At 39.2% G+C, this 17,904-nt stretch overlaps 1 protein-coding gene across 1 annotated transcript in view; it reads left to right on the top strand.

Annotated features, from left to right (window-relative positions):
• Positions 1-17,904, top strand: part of LOC143028399 (sushi, von Willebrand factor type A, EGF and pentraxin domain-containing protein 1-like) — a 161,421-nt gene that overhangs the window by 86,871 nt on the left and 56,646 nt on the right. Inside the window, exons 30-33 of the mRNA XM_076190411.1 lie at positions 4,698-4,912; positions 8,424-8,613; positions 8,790-8,963; positions 9,157-9,361. Of these exons, the coding sequence (XP_076046526.1) occupies positions 4,698-4,912; positions 8,424-8,613; positions 8,790-8,963; positions 9,157-9,361 (784 nt within the window). The remainder of the gene's footprint in view (positions 1-4,697; positions 4,913-8,423; positions 8,614-8,789; positions 8,964-9,156; positions 9,362-17,904) is intronic.

Below are 17,904 nucleotides of genomic sequence, written 5' to 3'. Positions count from 1 at the left end.
TTGGTGATTTCTTCTCTGTGTCTCAGTTTACTATTATGAACCTGTAAAACAGTTTTGGTTCATCTTTGCATTTATCTACTTCACCTCTTTCAAAATTGATCTCTTCCTCCCTGCAAATTTGGTATCATTCCTAGCTTGTTTGTAAGCTTCTTTTGTTTTTTTATTTCTTTTCTTTCTCCATTTTCCCCAAGTCACATCCCTGACCTTTTATGCTTTCTCACACTTTTTGTTAAACCAATCCTGTTTTGGCTTCTTTGTTTCTCTAGTCTTTAACACATGTTTGTTCACTCATAGGTTGTAAATGTTGAGAAAGATTTCCCATTTTCTCCTTATTCCTGTGGTATTCATGAATTCCTCCCAGTTTGTTTCTTAAAATAAATTTCTCAACCCTAAGTAATCTGCTTTCCTAAAATTGTGTTTCCCTTGCCTGTCTGATTTATTCTTTGGCTGTATTTCCTCATCCTCCAGCTGAAATTAAATTGTAACATGGTCACTTTTTCCTATTGGGCAAAGGTAGTTCAAGGAGCTGATAATGTCTGGCTCTTTGGTTAATAACAGATATAATCTTGTGGGAGTGTCATCTCCTCTTACCTTGGTCACTTCCTTTACCCACTGGGTCATAGTGTTCTCCATTGCTATATTCAGCAGTATATTTCCCCAGGAATCTGCATTGCCACTTGGTTCCCATTCCTCCCAGTTGATGTCACTACAATTAAAATCTCCAATAAGGACTATGTTACTACTTTGTTCAATATTTTTCTTTGGGAAAAGAGTTGTATCCATTAAAATTTCTTGGTATTCAGTTTAATCCCAAGCTCTTGTCTTGGTGGGAACATATGCCACCATGAAGACTAATTGTGTCCTTAAGTACTGATCTTTAAGTGAATTGCTTCAGCCCTGCCCTCACCTTAATGTCACTTCTCACCACAAACATTATTCCTCCAGCCTTTTTATCTTCTCTGTCTCTTCTACAGGAGGTGTATCTGTTGTTCCCCAGCTGTATGTCAAAAAATTTTGGGCATTTAATATCTACTAGACATAATACATCAGACTCGTTTATCCTTAAGTAGTCATTTATTCCCAACCTAGCTGATAGTAAACCATTAACATTAGCATATGCCAGTCTAGTTTTCTTGTAGTGTTTACTTTGGAATACTGCCTTCTTGTTTTCTTAGAAACCATTTTCTCATCTTCTGATTGACAACTCTCCAATAAAACTGCTTTTTTTTTTTTTCAGTCCATTTTTGGCTATGCGTGTGTGTGTGTGTGTGTGTATATAAATCATTAGTTCGTCCACATTTGGAATATGCTGTTTCCGTATGGTCACCGAATCTCATTAAAGACATTGACAGACTGGAAAAAGTACAACGGCGAGCCACAAAACTGATACCAAATATAAAAAATAAATCATACAAAAATCGACAAAAGCACATGAATCTGTTTTCCCTAAAAAAAAAGCGTAGACTCAGAGGTGACTTGATACAGGTCTTTAAGATTTTAAAGGGAACTGACAACATCAAAAGTGACAAAATTTTCACATTGAATGAGAATCAGACAAGAAACAATGGTCTTAAACTGTCCGGAAATAGATTAAATTTGGAAGTGGGTAGAAACAACTTTGCCAACCGTGTAGTTAATGAATGGAATAAACTTCCTGCACAGGTAGTGCAATGTAGTTCAGTTCGAAGCTTTAAGAATCATTTAGATAAATACCTAAGTAAGATGCTGTAATGATTATAATTTATCTTATATTATTTGTTTTTGTTTTGTTATCTTTTGTCTGTGATTTTCATTTATTATTAGTTATATGTCAATTTATTATTATTTACCATTTACCTGTTTGTTTATTATTTAACTATACCTATGCATTTATTTATGTATCTTATTTGTTATTTACATTATTATACATACATATACATACATATACCAAGGCTTTTTCCCCCTTCCAAGGGAGGTAGCCAAAAAGGGAAAGGCATAAAAACACTCCCACCCATTTCATCCCTAAATACACTCCACAACCCTCCCACCCTTCCTCTCATCTGAGCACCTCCTGGATGACGGGTCATCCCTGCACCCTGCCCACCGCCCTGGGTCAGAAGCAGTGCCGTAAGACACAGTACATCCACAGCAAGGCCGCATTATTATAGTTTTTATTTATTATTATTTACTATTTACCTGTTTGTTTATTATTTAACTATACCTATGCATTTATTTATGTATCTTATTTGTTATTTACATTATTATAGTTTTTATTTATTATTTTATTATTAATATGATTTTTTTTTCGCATCCGACCTAGATATGGATCAAAAGGTCTCCTGTCAGTATGCTCCGCCTTTGTAATCTTTTGTATATATATATATGTATATATGTATATATATATGTATATATGTATATATATATGTATATATATATGTATATATATATATATATATATATATATACATATATATGTATATATATATATATATATATATATATATATATATATATTGTGACATCATGACAGGTTTATGAATGGTAAGAATGGAAAGACACGATTGAGAACAAGAGACTTTATTCCTGACCGGTTTCACCTTTGAGGCTTCTTCAGAGGTAATATTTACAGAGAATGAATGCATAGGTATTTGTAGGGCAATTGTTGTGGTTTATGAGGGACGCGGGGTGGGATTCCGTGTGTTGCTAGGCTAGGTGGTCATGTGGGGTCAGGTGTGAGGTGGGTGGATGTATTTGTTTGTTTGTTGTATGTGGACATTTGTCTCATGGCGTATTTGGCGGCATGTTTTGCAATCTTGATGTCTCCTGTTCTGTTGTTGATGCAATCGTTGGTGTTTATGTATATTGCTTCTAGAGTCTTTCTTTGTGGTTTGTTTAGATTTTCATACATGAACACAAGGCCGACATCCGTCACCACCGCACAACAAACATGTGGGTAAACCACATAGATGATAAACAACATTTACCTCAATGGAACCAATTTTATGTTGTCCTGATATTCTTGTGGGAGGTGAATGTGAGGGTGATGGACAGAAGACTGGAGATGGTTAAAGTAAATGGAGAAAAGTGGGTGGTGAGCCAGTTTTTTACTGACAACACATCACTTGTGACAGGGTCAGAGGAGGGTTTGGGGGTAGTTCGTGATGGAGTTTGGGAAGGTGTGTGATGGGAGAGGGATGAAGATAAATGTGGGTGGGGCTGGAGTGATGAAATGTAAAAAGGGAGAGGATGGCAGCAATTTAGAAGTGGGTCATAGAGGAGAGAGGCTGGAGGAAGTGGATAGCTTTGGGTATTTAGGGTGTAATGTGGTAGAAGAGGGAGGAGTGAGGGTGGAGGTAAATTGTAAACTGAGAGAAGTGCCTTGGGGGATTAAAGGATGTAATGAGAGGTGGGTATTTGGGAGTAGATGCAAAGAGGAGATTATATGAAGGGGTGATTGTGTTGACAGCACTATATGGGGCAGAGACATGGAATTTAAGAGTGTCAGAGAGGAAAGTTTTAAAATATGTTTGAGATGAAATGTCTGAGAAGTGTGGTAGGGGTTACAAAGTTGGATAGAGTGAGAAATGAGATGAGGAGGAAAGTGGGGGCGGAAAAGGAGATGGGAGATAGGGATTTGAAATAGTAAAAGCGGTGTGGAAGGCAGAGGTGGATGGAATGAACATGCGGGGGTGACTGAGGATGAGATTGATAGATGGGGTAAAAGGGGCATTGAGAAAGAGGGGTATATCTGTTGAGCAAGGAAGGGAGAAGGCAGGAAATAGGGATGAGTGGAGAGTGACTGTGTATAGATGATACTGTGATACAAGAAAGGGGTAGGTGGGGGATGAGGGGTTAGGGATAAGTTATGTATTCACTCACTCACTCATTTGGTCTTTGGATCACGTGTTGGACTCATGATCGACAGCCATTTCCCTCCCGGAAGAGAGCTTAGAGCTCGTATGACCGATCTATGCATAATGCTATGACCTTACATGCACACACACACCCAACTTTCCACCCATGTGTGAATGATATTTTGACACAGCCCAAAGGGATTTCTCTCTGTCTTTTATTTTTCTGATTAAATGAAGCAGCCTTGCTGTGGATGTGCTGTATCTTGCTGCATTGCTCCTGACCCACGTCAGTGGGTGGAATACAGGAATGACCCATCATCCACAAGGAGCTAAGATGAGAGCAAGGATAGGGTGGTGGAAGGGAGTTGAATGGGTGGGGATGAAATGGGTAGGAATGAGTATATACCTTTTGACTCTGGCTACCTCCCTGGTAAGGGGGAAAAAGCTTTGGTATATGGATGAGTTATTATTATTATTATTACTATTGTTATTATTATCATTACAGTAAGTTCTCGTTATACGGTACATATGCGTTCCTGAAAACCTTACCGCAAATTGAAAATACTGTTTACCGAGCCCATTGTAACATGTAATAATAGGATATGGTAGATGTACCTTCTCCCTGCTCTTTCCTCTTCAAAATATCTAGCGGATACCATTTCTGTGAATTTTTCTTACCGTAAATAGAATTGAGGGTAGTAATTACCAAATACCGTAACTGTGAATTTAATACCGTAACTGTGAATTTACCGGATAAAGAATTACCGTATAAGGAGGACTCACTGTATTATTAACAATAATATTATTATGATTATTAATATTATAATTATCATTATTATTATATTTTCCTTCTTTCTCATGTAGATAGTGGAGTAATAGTATTAGGACAGGAGCAGGACCGCCGAGGTGGTATGTACAGCCCACAAGAGAGCTTCATTGGGGACTTGTCACTCCTGAATATATGGGGAGAGGCATTTCAACCAACAAAGATTACTGAGTTACACTTATCTTGCCATCGATACATAGGAGACATAAAAGCGTGGCCAGATTTTCAAGCTGGAATCAAAGGCAAAATCAGGGTAAGTAGCAGTATAATGAAGCTAGTATAATTCATACAGTTAGAAGATAACATTTAACTTAAAAACCATTGATTGTTGAAAATTTACATTGAATTTGGCAATCACTGAATTACTAAAAACAGACATTTGATTTAGCACCCTGAGGCTTTTTTATCATATATTTTGGCAATTAAATGGTAATTTTGTAGAAAGGTTTTGCTTAGTTGAGTAAAATCACCTGTGGATAAGCTTCAAAATTGTAAAACATAGTAAAAGGTGAACTGAGATGGGCTTAAGATAATTTTAGTCCTATTGTTGCAGTGAGTTTCCCTCAGCTGAATAAAATTGCCTGGCAACTGCTAGACTGATATACTAGCTTCAATACAGGAAAAAAATTAACAAGTTTTGTTCCATGTATTTCCATATTCAGTTCTCATTTTTTTCATATGTTGAGACTTGAGGTTAATGGAAGATATATCCATGTGGTGCCATTGTTCTTTGAGAAGTGGAGATGCCAGCTATACAAACTCCATTTTTGTTTAATTTCATCAAGAATTTGGAATTCAGTCACTAAATTTGGCATAGAATCTTGACCAAAAGATCTATGGGTCTGTCTGATGGCTTTGCCAACATTCTAGATAATACTGTTAGAGAATGGAACTATACAGGTACTCCTCCAGTCCTCCAGCACTCTACCCTCATTTAGATAAACATTAAACAGCCAAACCAGCCAGTCCACCATCACTCTACCTCCCTTTTTTTAGACACTGCATGACACCCATCAAACCCAGGTGCCTTACCTGCTCTCATCATTCTAATAACTGCTTTCACCTCATCTCTCTTTATTTCTCCTCCATTTTCCTCATTCATCACTGTCATTTTCGTAGTGCTTCCCACTGCAGCTACCTTTTCCCTCCCTATCAACTCCTTAAAATACTCTGCCCATCATATTGCTGTCTCTTCCATTATCATCTCTCCACCTGCACCTTTTACCTTTTCTTCTCTACTTCATTCACCTCCCCTTCCTCTCTTAATTTCCTTCCAAAACATCTTTTTATTACTTTCAAATTTTTCTGTCATACTCTTACCCCATTTCACATCTTCTCTCCTCTTTGCCTCCTTTATCTTATGCTTTACTTCACTTCTCTTTTCTTTGTACCTCCCATATGATTCTCTCATCCTCTTTGGCAACCCATCTGTGGATGCTCATTTTTTCTATCATCCCACCGCTCACTACATTTCTGTTTCCTTCTATCCTCCTTGTTCCACACACTATCTTTGCACATTTTGTGACTCCTTCCTTGAAACATCCCCATTCCTCCTCCACTCCTAGCTCTACTCTATCTTTTGCTCCTTCCCATTTTTCTTTCAGCTTCTCGTACTCCTCCTTTTCTTTCTTATCTAAGTAATTTACTCTAAGCACCTCCCCACCTTCTGTTCTTTTCCTTTTTCTCTATCTAGCCTCCACTCTCAAATCCTCTCTCCCACGAAAGGACAGAGTCCACTTGGCCAGACTGTGGTGTGGCCACCACCCAGCACTTCTAAGCTACCAGAAGAGGCTGGATGACTGCATTGTGAACAGCTGCCCAGGATGTAACACTTCACCCCATACCATACAACACATAATGGAAGACTGCATTATACACAATCATGCACGCAAACAACACAAAATACACTCTATAAAGGATTTGTGGGAAAACCCAGTTTCGGCAGTAGAATTCCTTGGGGAGATGGGACTGCTCGGACAGACAGTCTAGGGAACGACAATAACAACAACAACTTACCTTCCACCAAAAAAATTATTTGATGTTCCACCACCCTCTCCCCTAAGAACATGGACAGTCAAAACTCTTCCTACTATTCTCCTGGTTACTACTATATAGTCTATTAAAGCCCTATCTACCACCCTTCCATCCACCACCCTCTCCCATGTGTACTTATGTTTGACTTTCTTCCTAAACACTGTTTACTATCTTTAGATGCAGCTCCACCATCAACTCTCCTCTAAAATATTTTCCTGGAACTCCACACTTCCCAACCACTCCATCTATTGGTTAATCTCCAACCCTAGCATTGAGATCTCCCAATACCAATACATTGACATTTCACCCTAAACCGTCTATGCACTCATTTAAATCTATCCAAAAAGAGGGTAGAATGCTGGAGAAATGAAGGAGTGCCTGTATAATTCTGCTTTCCAAGGAAAAGGGGACAATTGTGAGTGTAGTAGTTTTAGAGGGAGCAGTTTCTTGAGTGTAGTTGGGAAGGCTTATGGGAGAGTTTTGATTTAGAGGATTAGGAGAGGAACAGAGGGAGTAATTGGTAAGGAACAGTAGAAGAGGTGTGGAAGGCAGAGGTGGAAGGAGTGAACATAAGGGGCCAACCAAGGATGAGATGGATGGATGGGGTAAAAGGGGCATTGGGAAAGAGAGGGATGTCTGTTGAGGAAGGAAGGGAGAAGACAGAAGATAAGGGTGAGTGGAGAATGGTTGTGTATGGATGATGCTGTGATGCATGGAAGGGAGTGGGTGGGGGATGAGGGAGTATGTGTGAATGATATTTTGACACAGCCTGAAGGGATTTCTCCCCATCTTCTCTTTTTCTGCACAAGGGGACGGAGAGGGGGATCGCCAATTAAATGAAGTGGCCTTGCTGTGGATGTGCTCTGTCTTGCTGCACTGCTTCTGACCCAGGCTAGTGGGTGAGATGCAATGATGACCCATCATCCAGGAGCCAAGAAAATAGGGAGGGAATGGCAGTGAATGGGAGTGGAGTATGTGGGGGTGAAATGGGTGGGAGTGGATTTATGCTTTTTACTTTAGCTACCTCCCTTGTAAGGGGGAAAAAACTGTTGGTGTGTGTATGTACTGTAAGAGAGTTCTTTTAAAAAGAAAATTAGCTTTAACTTTACATGCATTGTTCCAGTTTGGGCTATATCACCTTCCAAGCTATTCCAAGTATTTATGCATCTTTATGGAAAATTGTATTTATTCACATCCTTTAGACATGTAGTTTTTCTTCATTTGTTCTCATAACCTGATAAAGCCCACCCATCCTTAATCAAGAAATTTCTGTTGTCAATACAATCTACCCCTGTTAGTGACCTAATTACTGTAATCATATTACCCCTTTTTCCTTGATCTTTCAAAGTTGGGAGACCCAGTTCTTTTAGTCTTTCCTAATATGGTTTACCTACTGTCCTCATATATTTTTTCTTTAAAAAATCTCTCATCCATTTGAGTAATTTGCCTGTTAGTCCTCCAATATGATCCAGTTTATATATAAGATGTTTGTAAGGCACTTTATCAAAAGCCTTCTCTAAGTTGAAGTACCACCACCCATTTTAGGTGTCTTTTCATTTACATTATATTCTAGTCTTAGCAAAACAACAACAATATCTCTTGTATGAGTGATTTGTTGGCCAATCTGGTAACTGTTGCTTGTTACTTGAGAGCCATGGGTCTCCTGCAAAAGAGACCTATGGCAATGGATTGGTTGATTGATTGATTGAATAAAATTTAATTTCTTATAGACAAAAAGTTCCCCCTTTTGTCGTGGTTGTGGTGTTCCTTCATCTCCCCCCAATGGCCATATTGAAGAAATAAGCCCTGGTGCAGAAGTGCGAGTTACATGTAACAAGGGTTACAAGCTGTATCAGGGAGATGAAGTAAGAAGATGTCAAGTGCAAGGGACTTGGTCTGGTGAAGAACCAATGTGTCAGCGTAGGTGTCTTCTGTTTTACATTATACTTTTGTAATTTTTTCTAGGTAGGCATTAGTTACTTGATTAATGAGATTATCTGTGATAAACTATGGTAATTTTCACAAATGGCACAGTAGATCATGATGTGAAAATGGCTCGGAAATTGTATGATAGAAGAAAAATATTTCCTCAACAGGAACATCCTGTGGTTTTCCTGAGTTGCTAATGAATGGCAACATGGTAGGCAACAGTTACTACTATGGGGATAAGATGACTTATTCCTGCAACCCAGGTTTTAAGATGCATGGCCCAAGTAATCGTTATTGTGGTGAAGACGGTCAATGGGAAGGGGAGATGCCCACTTGTGAAAGTGAGTTTGAATTGAATTGAACTTTGAAGATTTAAATTTCAGTATTTATGGACAATCTACTCTTCTTGTGTGTAAACAAAGCAGTATAATTAGAAAGCTATAAAGTTGATGATGTTTCTTCACATAATATTTTTGTGAACATGGATTTATTGCTTTTTTTTCCATTGTAATGCCCAGAATATTTCTCTTGCAGTTGTTGAGTGTCCAAAAGTAGAAAATCCTACGCATGGAAAGGCCCTTTCATTCCTATCCATCTACATGCCAACCAATCAGATTGCATTTACTTGTGAGAAAGGCTATCAGATGGATGGTCCAGCTGTACTCACATGTGGAAATGATGGTGAATGGGATACAGACAAGCCACGCTGTCAACCTGATTCATGTGGAGAAATGCCAGTGTAAGCTCATTTCATGAAATCTTTAATGTTCAGGTTCCAAGCTGATTTGAAGGTTAATATCTGTAGCTATGTACAGTATGTTGGCAGCAAATTGGAAGTGAGTATTGGGGGAGAGGGCTGGAGGAGGTGGATGGCTGTAGATACTTGGGGGCACATGTGGGAGGAAAGGGAGGAGTGGAGGTGGAGGTAGAATATAGATTGAGGAACCAAGTAAATGTCTGTGGAGAATTAAAAAGTGTAATGAAAAATAGACATTTGGGAATGGATGCTAAGAGGAGATTGTATGATGGGGTGATTGTGCTGACAGCACTGTATGGAGGTAGAAACTTAGAATTAAATGTAAGAGGGGAAGAGTTTAAATGTATTTGAGATGAAATGCCTGAGATGTATGGTAGGGGTTACTTGGCTGAATAGAGTGAGAAAGGAGGAGGTGAGAGGTGAGGAGGAGAGTGGGGGTGGAAAAGGAGTTGGGAGATAGGGTTGATGAAAGAGTATTGGGATGGTTTGGACATATGGAAAGAATACATGAAGAAAAGTTAGTAAAAAAAAAAGGGTGGAAGGCAGAGGTGGATGGAGTGAACAGGAGGAAGCAGCTGAGGATGAGATGGATAGATGGGCTAATAGGAGTATTGAGAAAAGGGAATGTCTATTGAGGAAGGATGGGAGATGACAGAAGATAGGGGTGAGTGGAGAATGGTTCTGTATGGATAATGCTGTGATGCATGGAAGGGAGTGGTGGGGGATGGAGGGGTTAGGGAGTGGTTATGGGTGAATGATATTTTAATGCAGCCTAAAGAGATTTCGTTCCATCTTCTCTTTTTCTGCATGAGGGGACAGTGGGGTGGGGGTCACCGATTAAATGAAGTGGCCTTGCTGTGGATGTGTTGTGTCTTGCTGCATTACTTCTGACCCAGGGTAATGGGTGAGATGCAAAGATGACCTGTCATCCAGGAGGAGTCAAGATAAGAGAAAGGGAGGGAGGAGTGGTGAATGAGAGTGGAGTAGGTGGGGATGGAGTGGGTGGGAGTGGAATTATGCCTTTTGACTTTGGCTACATCCCTTTTAACCTCTTCCATACGGTGCCGCCTACGTAGGCGGCATGAGGAGCAAGTGGATACGCGAGGCTGCCATATCGGCGTCTTGATTATATTTATTGTAGTTGCCCCTGTGTAATGACATACTCTCTAAACTGTCTTCATCACATTTTCTATGGTTATCAAAATTCACGGGTGAAAGAGAGAATGATCGATATAAGCGGTGACTATTTTTTATGATGCGAGTATTATGATGAAACATCGTACGTCTGGCTGCTAATGCTGCCCGCGAGATTTTGGCCCGTAGTGAAGGGGTTAAGGGGGAAAAGCCCTTGGTATATGTATTGTATGGGAAGGGGAGCTCTGCTTTTGGTGACCTGTTTTTGTATCTCATAACATTAAGTCTGTTCTTAAATTCTTGTATTGTGTTTGCACACGCTATTTCTTCATCCAATTTATTCCATATATCTATCACTCTGTGTGGGAAACTGTTCTTTTTCAGATCTCTTCTGTAGTTATCCTTTTTGAGTTTCATTGCATGTCCTCTTGTTTTTCCTCTGCCCCACTTTAATAAGTCCTCTCTATCAAGGCATTCTTTTCCTTTCATAATTCTGTAGATGGTTATTAGGTCCCCTTGTTCTCTTCTTTGTTCCAGGGTTGGCAATTCCAGTTCGACCAGTCTTTGTTCATATGTCAGGTTTGAAAGTGTTGGGACCATCTTTGTCATTGCTCTTTGTATTCTTTCTAATTTTCTTATATTCTTTTTCGTACTGGGTGACCATATCAGTGCATATTCCAGTTTTGGCCTTATCAGTGTTTGTAATATTTTCTTGATCATTTCCTTATCCAGGTATTTAAAGACCACCTTTATTGATCTCAATAAATTGTATGTTTCTCCAACTATCTTATTTATATGTATATCTGGCGAGTGGCGATATGTCTTTGGTGATGATTACTCCTAGGTCCCTTTCAGAATTTTATTTTCTTTACTTCTTTTCCATCAATTTTTTACTGTCCTGATATTCTCTTCTTGCTTTTCCAAATTCAATTATACTGGACTTCTTGATGTTGAATTCTACCTCCCATCTTTTGCTCTACTCTGAGACTTTGTTCAAGATTCCTCTGCAATGAGTCACAGTCTATATCAGAGTTTATTCTCTTTAATAATTTTGTGTCATCCACAAAGCAGTTCATGTAACTTTGTATGCCTTTGTCCATGTCATTTACATATATAGCAAACATTATCGGAGCTAGCACCGATTCCTGTGGGACGCCTTACTCATTTCTTCCCATTTTGAATATTTGTCTCTGAACGCCACTCTCGTTTTCCTTTCATGTAGGAAGTCCTCCATTCAATTCAATAGTTTCCCATGTATGCCTCCTATTGTTTCCAGTTTATATGGTAATTTTCTGTGTGGTACCTTATCAGATGCCTTCTGCAAGTCCAGGAATGCACAGTCCACCCAACCATCCCTTTGTTACAATATATCTAGGATTAGGGGAGGAACATTGAGAATAATTGGTGAGGAACAGTGGGTTTAGGAAAAGTAGAGGGTGTATTTACCTAGTTGTATTTACCTAGTTGTAATATACAGGAGGGGAGCTATGCTCGTGGTGACCCGTCTTTGTATCTCTCCGCATCAAGTTTTATCTTAAAATCTTGTATAGTGTTTGCACATACTGTTTTGTTGTCTAATTTGTTCCATGGATTTATTGCTCTGTGTGGATCAAATACTTGTGGTAAGAAAGATTTGAAGCAGATGTTGCACACAATGTCCTGAAAGAATCACAAGATGAACTTGGAGTGGAAGAGAAGCAGGTAGCAACAGAAGATGTAGGAGGAGACTAGGGAAGCGACACCCAAGCAGAAGAAATGATCTTTGAGGATGCAATAGATAGGGAAGAACTCATCCAACTACAGCAGGAGGACCCAGCTCTGGAGGAGGAGCAGAAAGAAGAGAAATACAGCAAGACCTAGTTTGTCATGGAAGATGGTGTACTTATGAGAAAATATAAGGCACTGGAAAAGGTAGGAGGTGATGTTACCCAAATCGTAGTTCCACGGAAGATTAGGGAGAAGATTGTGAAGCTAGCTCATGTGACTACATGTGCCCACCTTGGAATCACCAAGACTAGACAATTAATACTAAACAATTTCTTTTGGCCTTAGTGGTTAGAAGATGTCAAGGGGATAGTTAAGAAATGTATTGTGTGTCAAGTGACTGGAAAGCCAAATGACACACCCAAGAAAGTACCTGTGTACCAAGTTCTTGTCACTGAGGAACCTTTCAGTAGAGTAGTTATTGACTGTGTGGGACCTCTCCTTAAGACTAAGTCTGGGAAGTCCTTTCTTGTTTCTATAATGTGCCAAGCCACACAGTATGCAGAAGCAATACCCCTTTCAAACATAAAGGTCAGGACAATTACCAAGGCCTTTATGTCTTATTTCAGTAAGATGGGTATGCCTCAGGAAGTACAAAGTGACAGAGACACTAACTTTTTAAGTGGGATATTCAAGGGGGCCCTGGAAAGCTTCAATACAAAGCACATCAGCAAATCACCCCTAAAGTCAAGGGAGTCTTGAGAGGTTCCACAGAAATTTAAAACACATGGTCAGAACATTTGTGTTAGAGTTTGAGAAGGATTGTGATGAAGGCATAGACTTACTGTTATATACCACTAGAGTAACTATACATGAGGGTCTAGGATTTTCTCCTTTTTACTTGATGTTTGGTAGAATGCCACAAGAACCCCTTGCATCCTTGCATGAGTTGATGCTATCAAAAAATGCAGAAGGAAGTACCCCTTACACAAAGCTAGTCAGTTCTAACTCCAAGAAGTTGAGGAAGATCATGCAGATAGCAGAAAGAAATCTTGAAAAATCACAAAACACTTACAAAGGTTATGATAGGAAGGCAATTAGAAGGGAGCTAAATATTGGAGATTATATCTTATTATTATCTCAGAAAACCTCATTGCATCCAAAGTATGAAGAACCATTCAAAGTACTGGAGAGAAAGGGTGGACACAATTATGTGATTGAAAACCTGATGAGGAGATCAGTTGTGCAACAAGCACACATTAACCACTTAAAAGAATTCAATGGGATTGTAGAAGATGAAGCAGTTGGTATGATTGAGACAGGACAGGCTGATAGAAACTTTAATTCAGATATTGGAGATCTAAATTCATTTTATGATTTGGACATGTCAGACATAAGTGAGGCATTAGAGGGATCTCTGTCATCACTAGGGGAGAGATGTGTGAAGAAGTCTGAGTGCTCTTCTGCAAAGACACCAAAATATTTTCCACATGTCCCACCATTACTCAAGCAATATTGCATGACATCATCATAGAAGATGAAGCCAAGCTGGTGAGGCACACACCCTACAGATTGTCACCCCAGAAGAAGAGGAGCATGGAGAAGGAAGTGGAGTATCTTAAGGATCAAGGATTAGTGAAACATAGTTCCTAGGGCCTCACAGGCTGTGCTGCTACCTAAGCCCAGAGGTGAGTGAAGACTGTGTGTTGATTACAGGAAGGTGAATGCTGTCATGAAGGCAGACCCTTACCCTCTCCCCAGGATAGATGACCTCATCAAGGAAGTTGCTGCTGCAAAGTTTCTGTCAAAATTGGATTTAATGAAGGGATACCATCAGATCCCTCTTACAAGCAGAGCTACTGAGATATCTGCTTATGTTACTCCACATGGGGATTTTCAATACAAAGTGACCCCATTTGGAATGAAAAATAGCAGAGCATCCTTTCAACGCCTTGTAAATTGGCTAGTCAAGGGATTGCCAGGTGTTGGAGCATACTCGGATGATATAGTTGTGTTCTCTGATACATGGAGTGATCACATGAATAGGTTAAAGGGTTTACTTGACAGACTAAAGCAAGCCCAGCTTACTGTAAACTGATTAAGAGTGCCTTTGGGAGGAGCACCATTGACTATCTAGGACATCAAGTCAGCCAGATTGCATCACACCATTAGAGGCCAGAGTGAAGGACATCATTGAATTCCAGGTCCCAAAGATGAAGCGAGGTATCAGAAGATTCATGGGCATGCATGAACTCTAACGAAGGTACTGTCCAAACCTTGCAGAGCTAGCTGCTCCTTTAACCCGCATACATACATACATACATATACCAAGGCTTTTTCCCCCTTCCAAGGGAGGTAGCCAAAAAGGGAAAGGCATAAAAACACTCCCACCCGCATGCTCTCTTATAATCATTTCAGGTGGGATGAAGGCACAGATGCAGATATTGAGGAATGTAAAAAGCTTCTCTCGGATTGTCCTGTCATGATAGCTCCAGATGATAGTAAGACCATTTACCTCTTTTGTGTTGCCAGTCATGTAGCAGTGGGTGCTATGCTTGCTCAGGAAAAGGATGGTGTTATGAGGCCCATCTCAAATCCTCAAGGATTATCAAAGGTGATATTCTACCATTGAAAAAGAGGCCCTCAGCTTTATATTAGCTTTGAAGAAATTTCAGGGTTTTCTTGATACAAATGTAATCAACCTGAGTGATCATAACCTCTTGAAATATATCATAGGTTGAAAAACATAAAATGACAGACTAGCCAGGTGGGCATTAGCATTCCAGGGATATAATTTTAAGTGTTCAACACATCCTAGGAAAACAAAATGTAGTAGCTGATTTCTTGTCACATCCTGATACAAAATGTTCAAACCTTGCTTCACAAGCTAAAATATTTTTATCCGGGGAAGGGGGATATGTCATGTTCCATGACATGTCACTGACACAAAGAGACACAGATATGACACTATAAGCCACATCTTAGCAGGAACCATATTTGCTCACTGCCCTTAATGAAAATGTGTATGGATATTGAATTCCACTACTACTAGGTTATGTTAAGCTAGATAATAAGATGTAGGATTGTAAACATAAGTAACTTATGATAAATGACCAGTTACAGGAGTTTTTCCTGCACAGACAGTGGAGGAATACATAGTGGGATTTTTCACAGAAGAGGTCAGGGGGTATCCAAGCGACTATGGTACATGAAATTAGTATATATGTGTATATGGAGTTATACTTTAAATTAGTTTAGAAGGGTAATGGTTGATAAATTGTAAGCCTACTTCACACAAAAACAAGTGAATGGATTGTGTAAAGCCAAGTAAATAGAGGTAGATTAGGATTATAAACACAACTAATTGCCACTGCCATTGGCACTTGTGTTTTGTGCCCTAGTATAAAAGGAAAAGGATGTGGACATTGGTGTCTCTGACTCCCTCACTTGCACTCTGTTCATACCCAACTTCAATGTAAGTTGAAATCATATATTTTTATATTATGTAAATTAAATATAGTAAACTCTCGATGTAATAGGTCTCAATATGTCAGATGTCGGATATAACGGACAAAAAATATGTCTGGACAAACCCATCTATAATGGATTTTCATCCGTTATGGTGAGGGTTCCTCAGTTATAATGGATCTTCAGATATAACAACAGACCCCTGTCCCCATATCATCTGTTACATCGAGGGTTCACTATAATTTCTAATCCTACTAATTTCTAATACTGGACAAACTTCGGGATATAATGGATCTGTCCAGTATTTCCATCGGATATAACGGATCTTCAGATATAATGACAGACCCCTGTCCCCATATTGTCTGTTATGTGTATACATTGTGACGAATGTGGATAGGAGATAAGGGAACACGGGCTGAGGGAAATACTTTTATTCTTGACTAGTTTCGCCTGAGTGGCTTCTTCAGAAGAAGCCACTCAGGCGAAACTAGTCAGGAATAAAACTATTTCCCTCAGCCCGTGTTCCCTTACCTCCTATCCACATTGTCTGTTATATCAAGGGTTTACTGTAGTTAATTTTGCACCTCACCCTTTCTTTTGTCCTTGTGAAGCAAGAAAATCCCTTTAAAAGGCAAATAATCATACTAGCAACTGGATTGAAAGAACTTTTCAAATCACGGCTGAGATTTAATACATCAACTCAAATACAGAGGCTAGTCTGCGACAGTCATAAAATTTTCCTCTCTCCCGTGGAAGTCTTTTACCTATTCTACTTTCAGTTCTATTTTCTTCCATATTGTAGTATCTTCCTCCTCTCCATGGAAATCTTTCTCCTATCCTACTTTCAGCCCTGCTTTCTTCCATATTGTAATATCTCTCTTTTACCTTTGGTAATCTCTCGCCCATCCTGTTTTCACTCCTGTTATCTTTTTATATCATGATATCTGTCCCTTACTTGTGGGAATTCCTTGAAGTCATGAAATTCTGCCCCCTGTCTTCGATCGACTTCTTTATGTCTCATTCTACTTTCAATTCTATTATTCTCCATGTCGTAATACCTCTCTCTTACCCCTGGTAATCTCACACCTATCCCATTTTCACTCCTATTATCCTCCATATCATGATACCTGTCCCTTACCTGTGGGGATTCCTCAAAGTTGTAAGAATATGTCCTTCATCTCTGATTAACTTTGCTACATCTCTCATCTCTATATTCATCATCTGTTCTGCCTTCACTCCTCCTATTGTCTTCCCTATTATAATATCTTTCTCCTACCTGTGGAAATCCCTCAAAATTCAAATTATTGTCGATACTACTTCAACTGCTTGAGCAAGACATTCTCTTTTTCTATTTGTATGCCTTTTGTATGTAGACAACAAATATGGGACAAAAGAGAAACAAGAGGACATGCAAAAAAACTAAAGAAAGACAGCTATAGAAGAGACCTGAAAAAGAACAGCTTCCCACACAAAGTGATTGATGTCTGGAACAAATTGAACAGTGAAACAGTTAATGCCAGAAATATACACGAATTCAAAAGCAAACTAGATGTAGAGAGATACAAAAACAGGTCATAACAAACATAGCTCCAGGCCCGTAAAATACAACTAGGTAAATACACGCTTCTGTTTTTATGATCAGTCATGTTTTGAATTCACTCAGTGACCTAACTTTCTTTACCTTTCTTCCTGTTCCCTCTCGAGTAATTTGCACACACCAATTATTTCATCCAGTGAAGAAGAAAATTGATCCCAGACAGAAGGCTCCCATTTATATGTCATGGATTGCTGGATCAAACCTGATCATGATATGATCAGTTCCATCAACCCAGTTGCTGGTTAATTTCAATCCCAGTGTAAGACAGAAAATCCTAATAAAAGGTATTAAGCACACTAGCAACTGGATTGATGGAAAAGATCAAATTGTGGACAGGTTTGATAGCAACTCAAATACAAATATGCTAGTCTATGACAGAACTAATGCCTGGAATGGTTTGATGAAGAAGGGTGTTTGGTGGTTAGGCTTGGAATGGTTGTTTTGTGGTCTGAGTTGTATTACCTAGTTGTATTTACCTAGTTGTATTTTACAGGGAGGGGAGCTATGCTCGTGGTGTCCCGTCTTCATATCTAATTTTTTCTAAACTGTTTTTAAATTCATGAATTGTTTTTGCATACACCACTTTTTTGTCCAACTTGTTCCAGATGTCTATTACTCTGTG

Source organism: Oratosquilla oratoria, chromosome 9, assembly GCF_046742065.1.
Source record: "Oratosquilla oratoria isolate Oo_2021 chromosome 9, ASM4674206v1, whole genome shotgun sequence".
NCBI lineage: Eukaryota > Metazoa > Arthropoda > Malacostraca > Stomatopoda > Squillidae > Oratosquilla > Oratosquilla oratoria.
The sequence above is the reverse complement of the archived record's forward strand: the minus strand, read 5'-3'. Positions and strand labels throughout refer to the sequence as shown.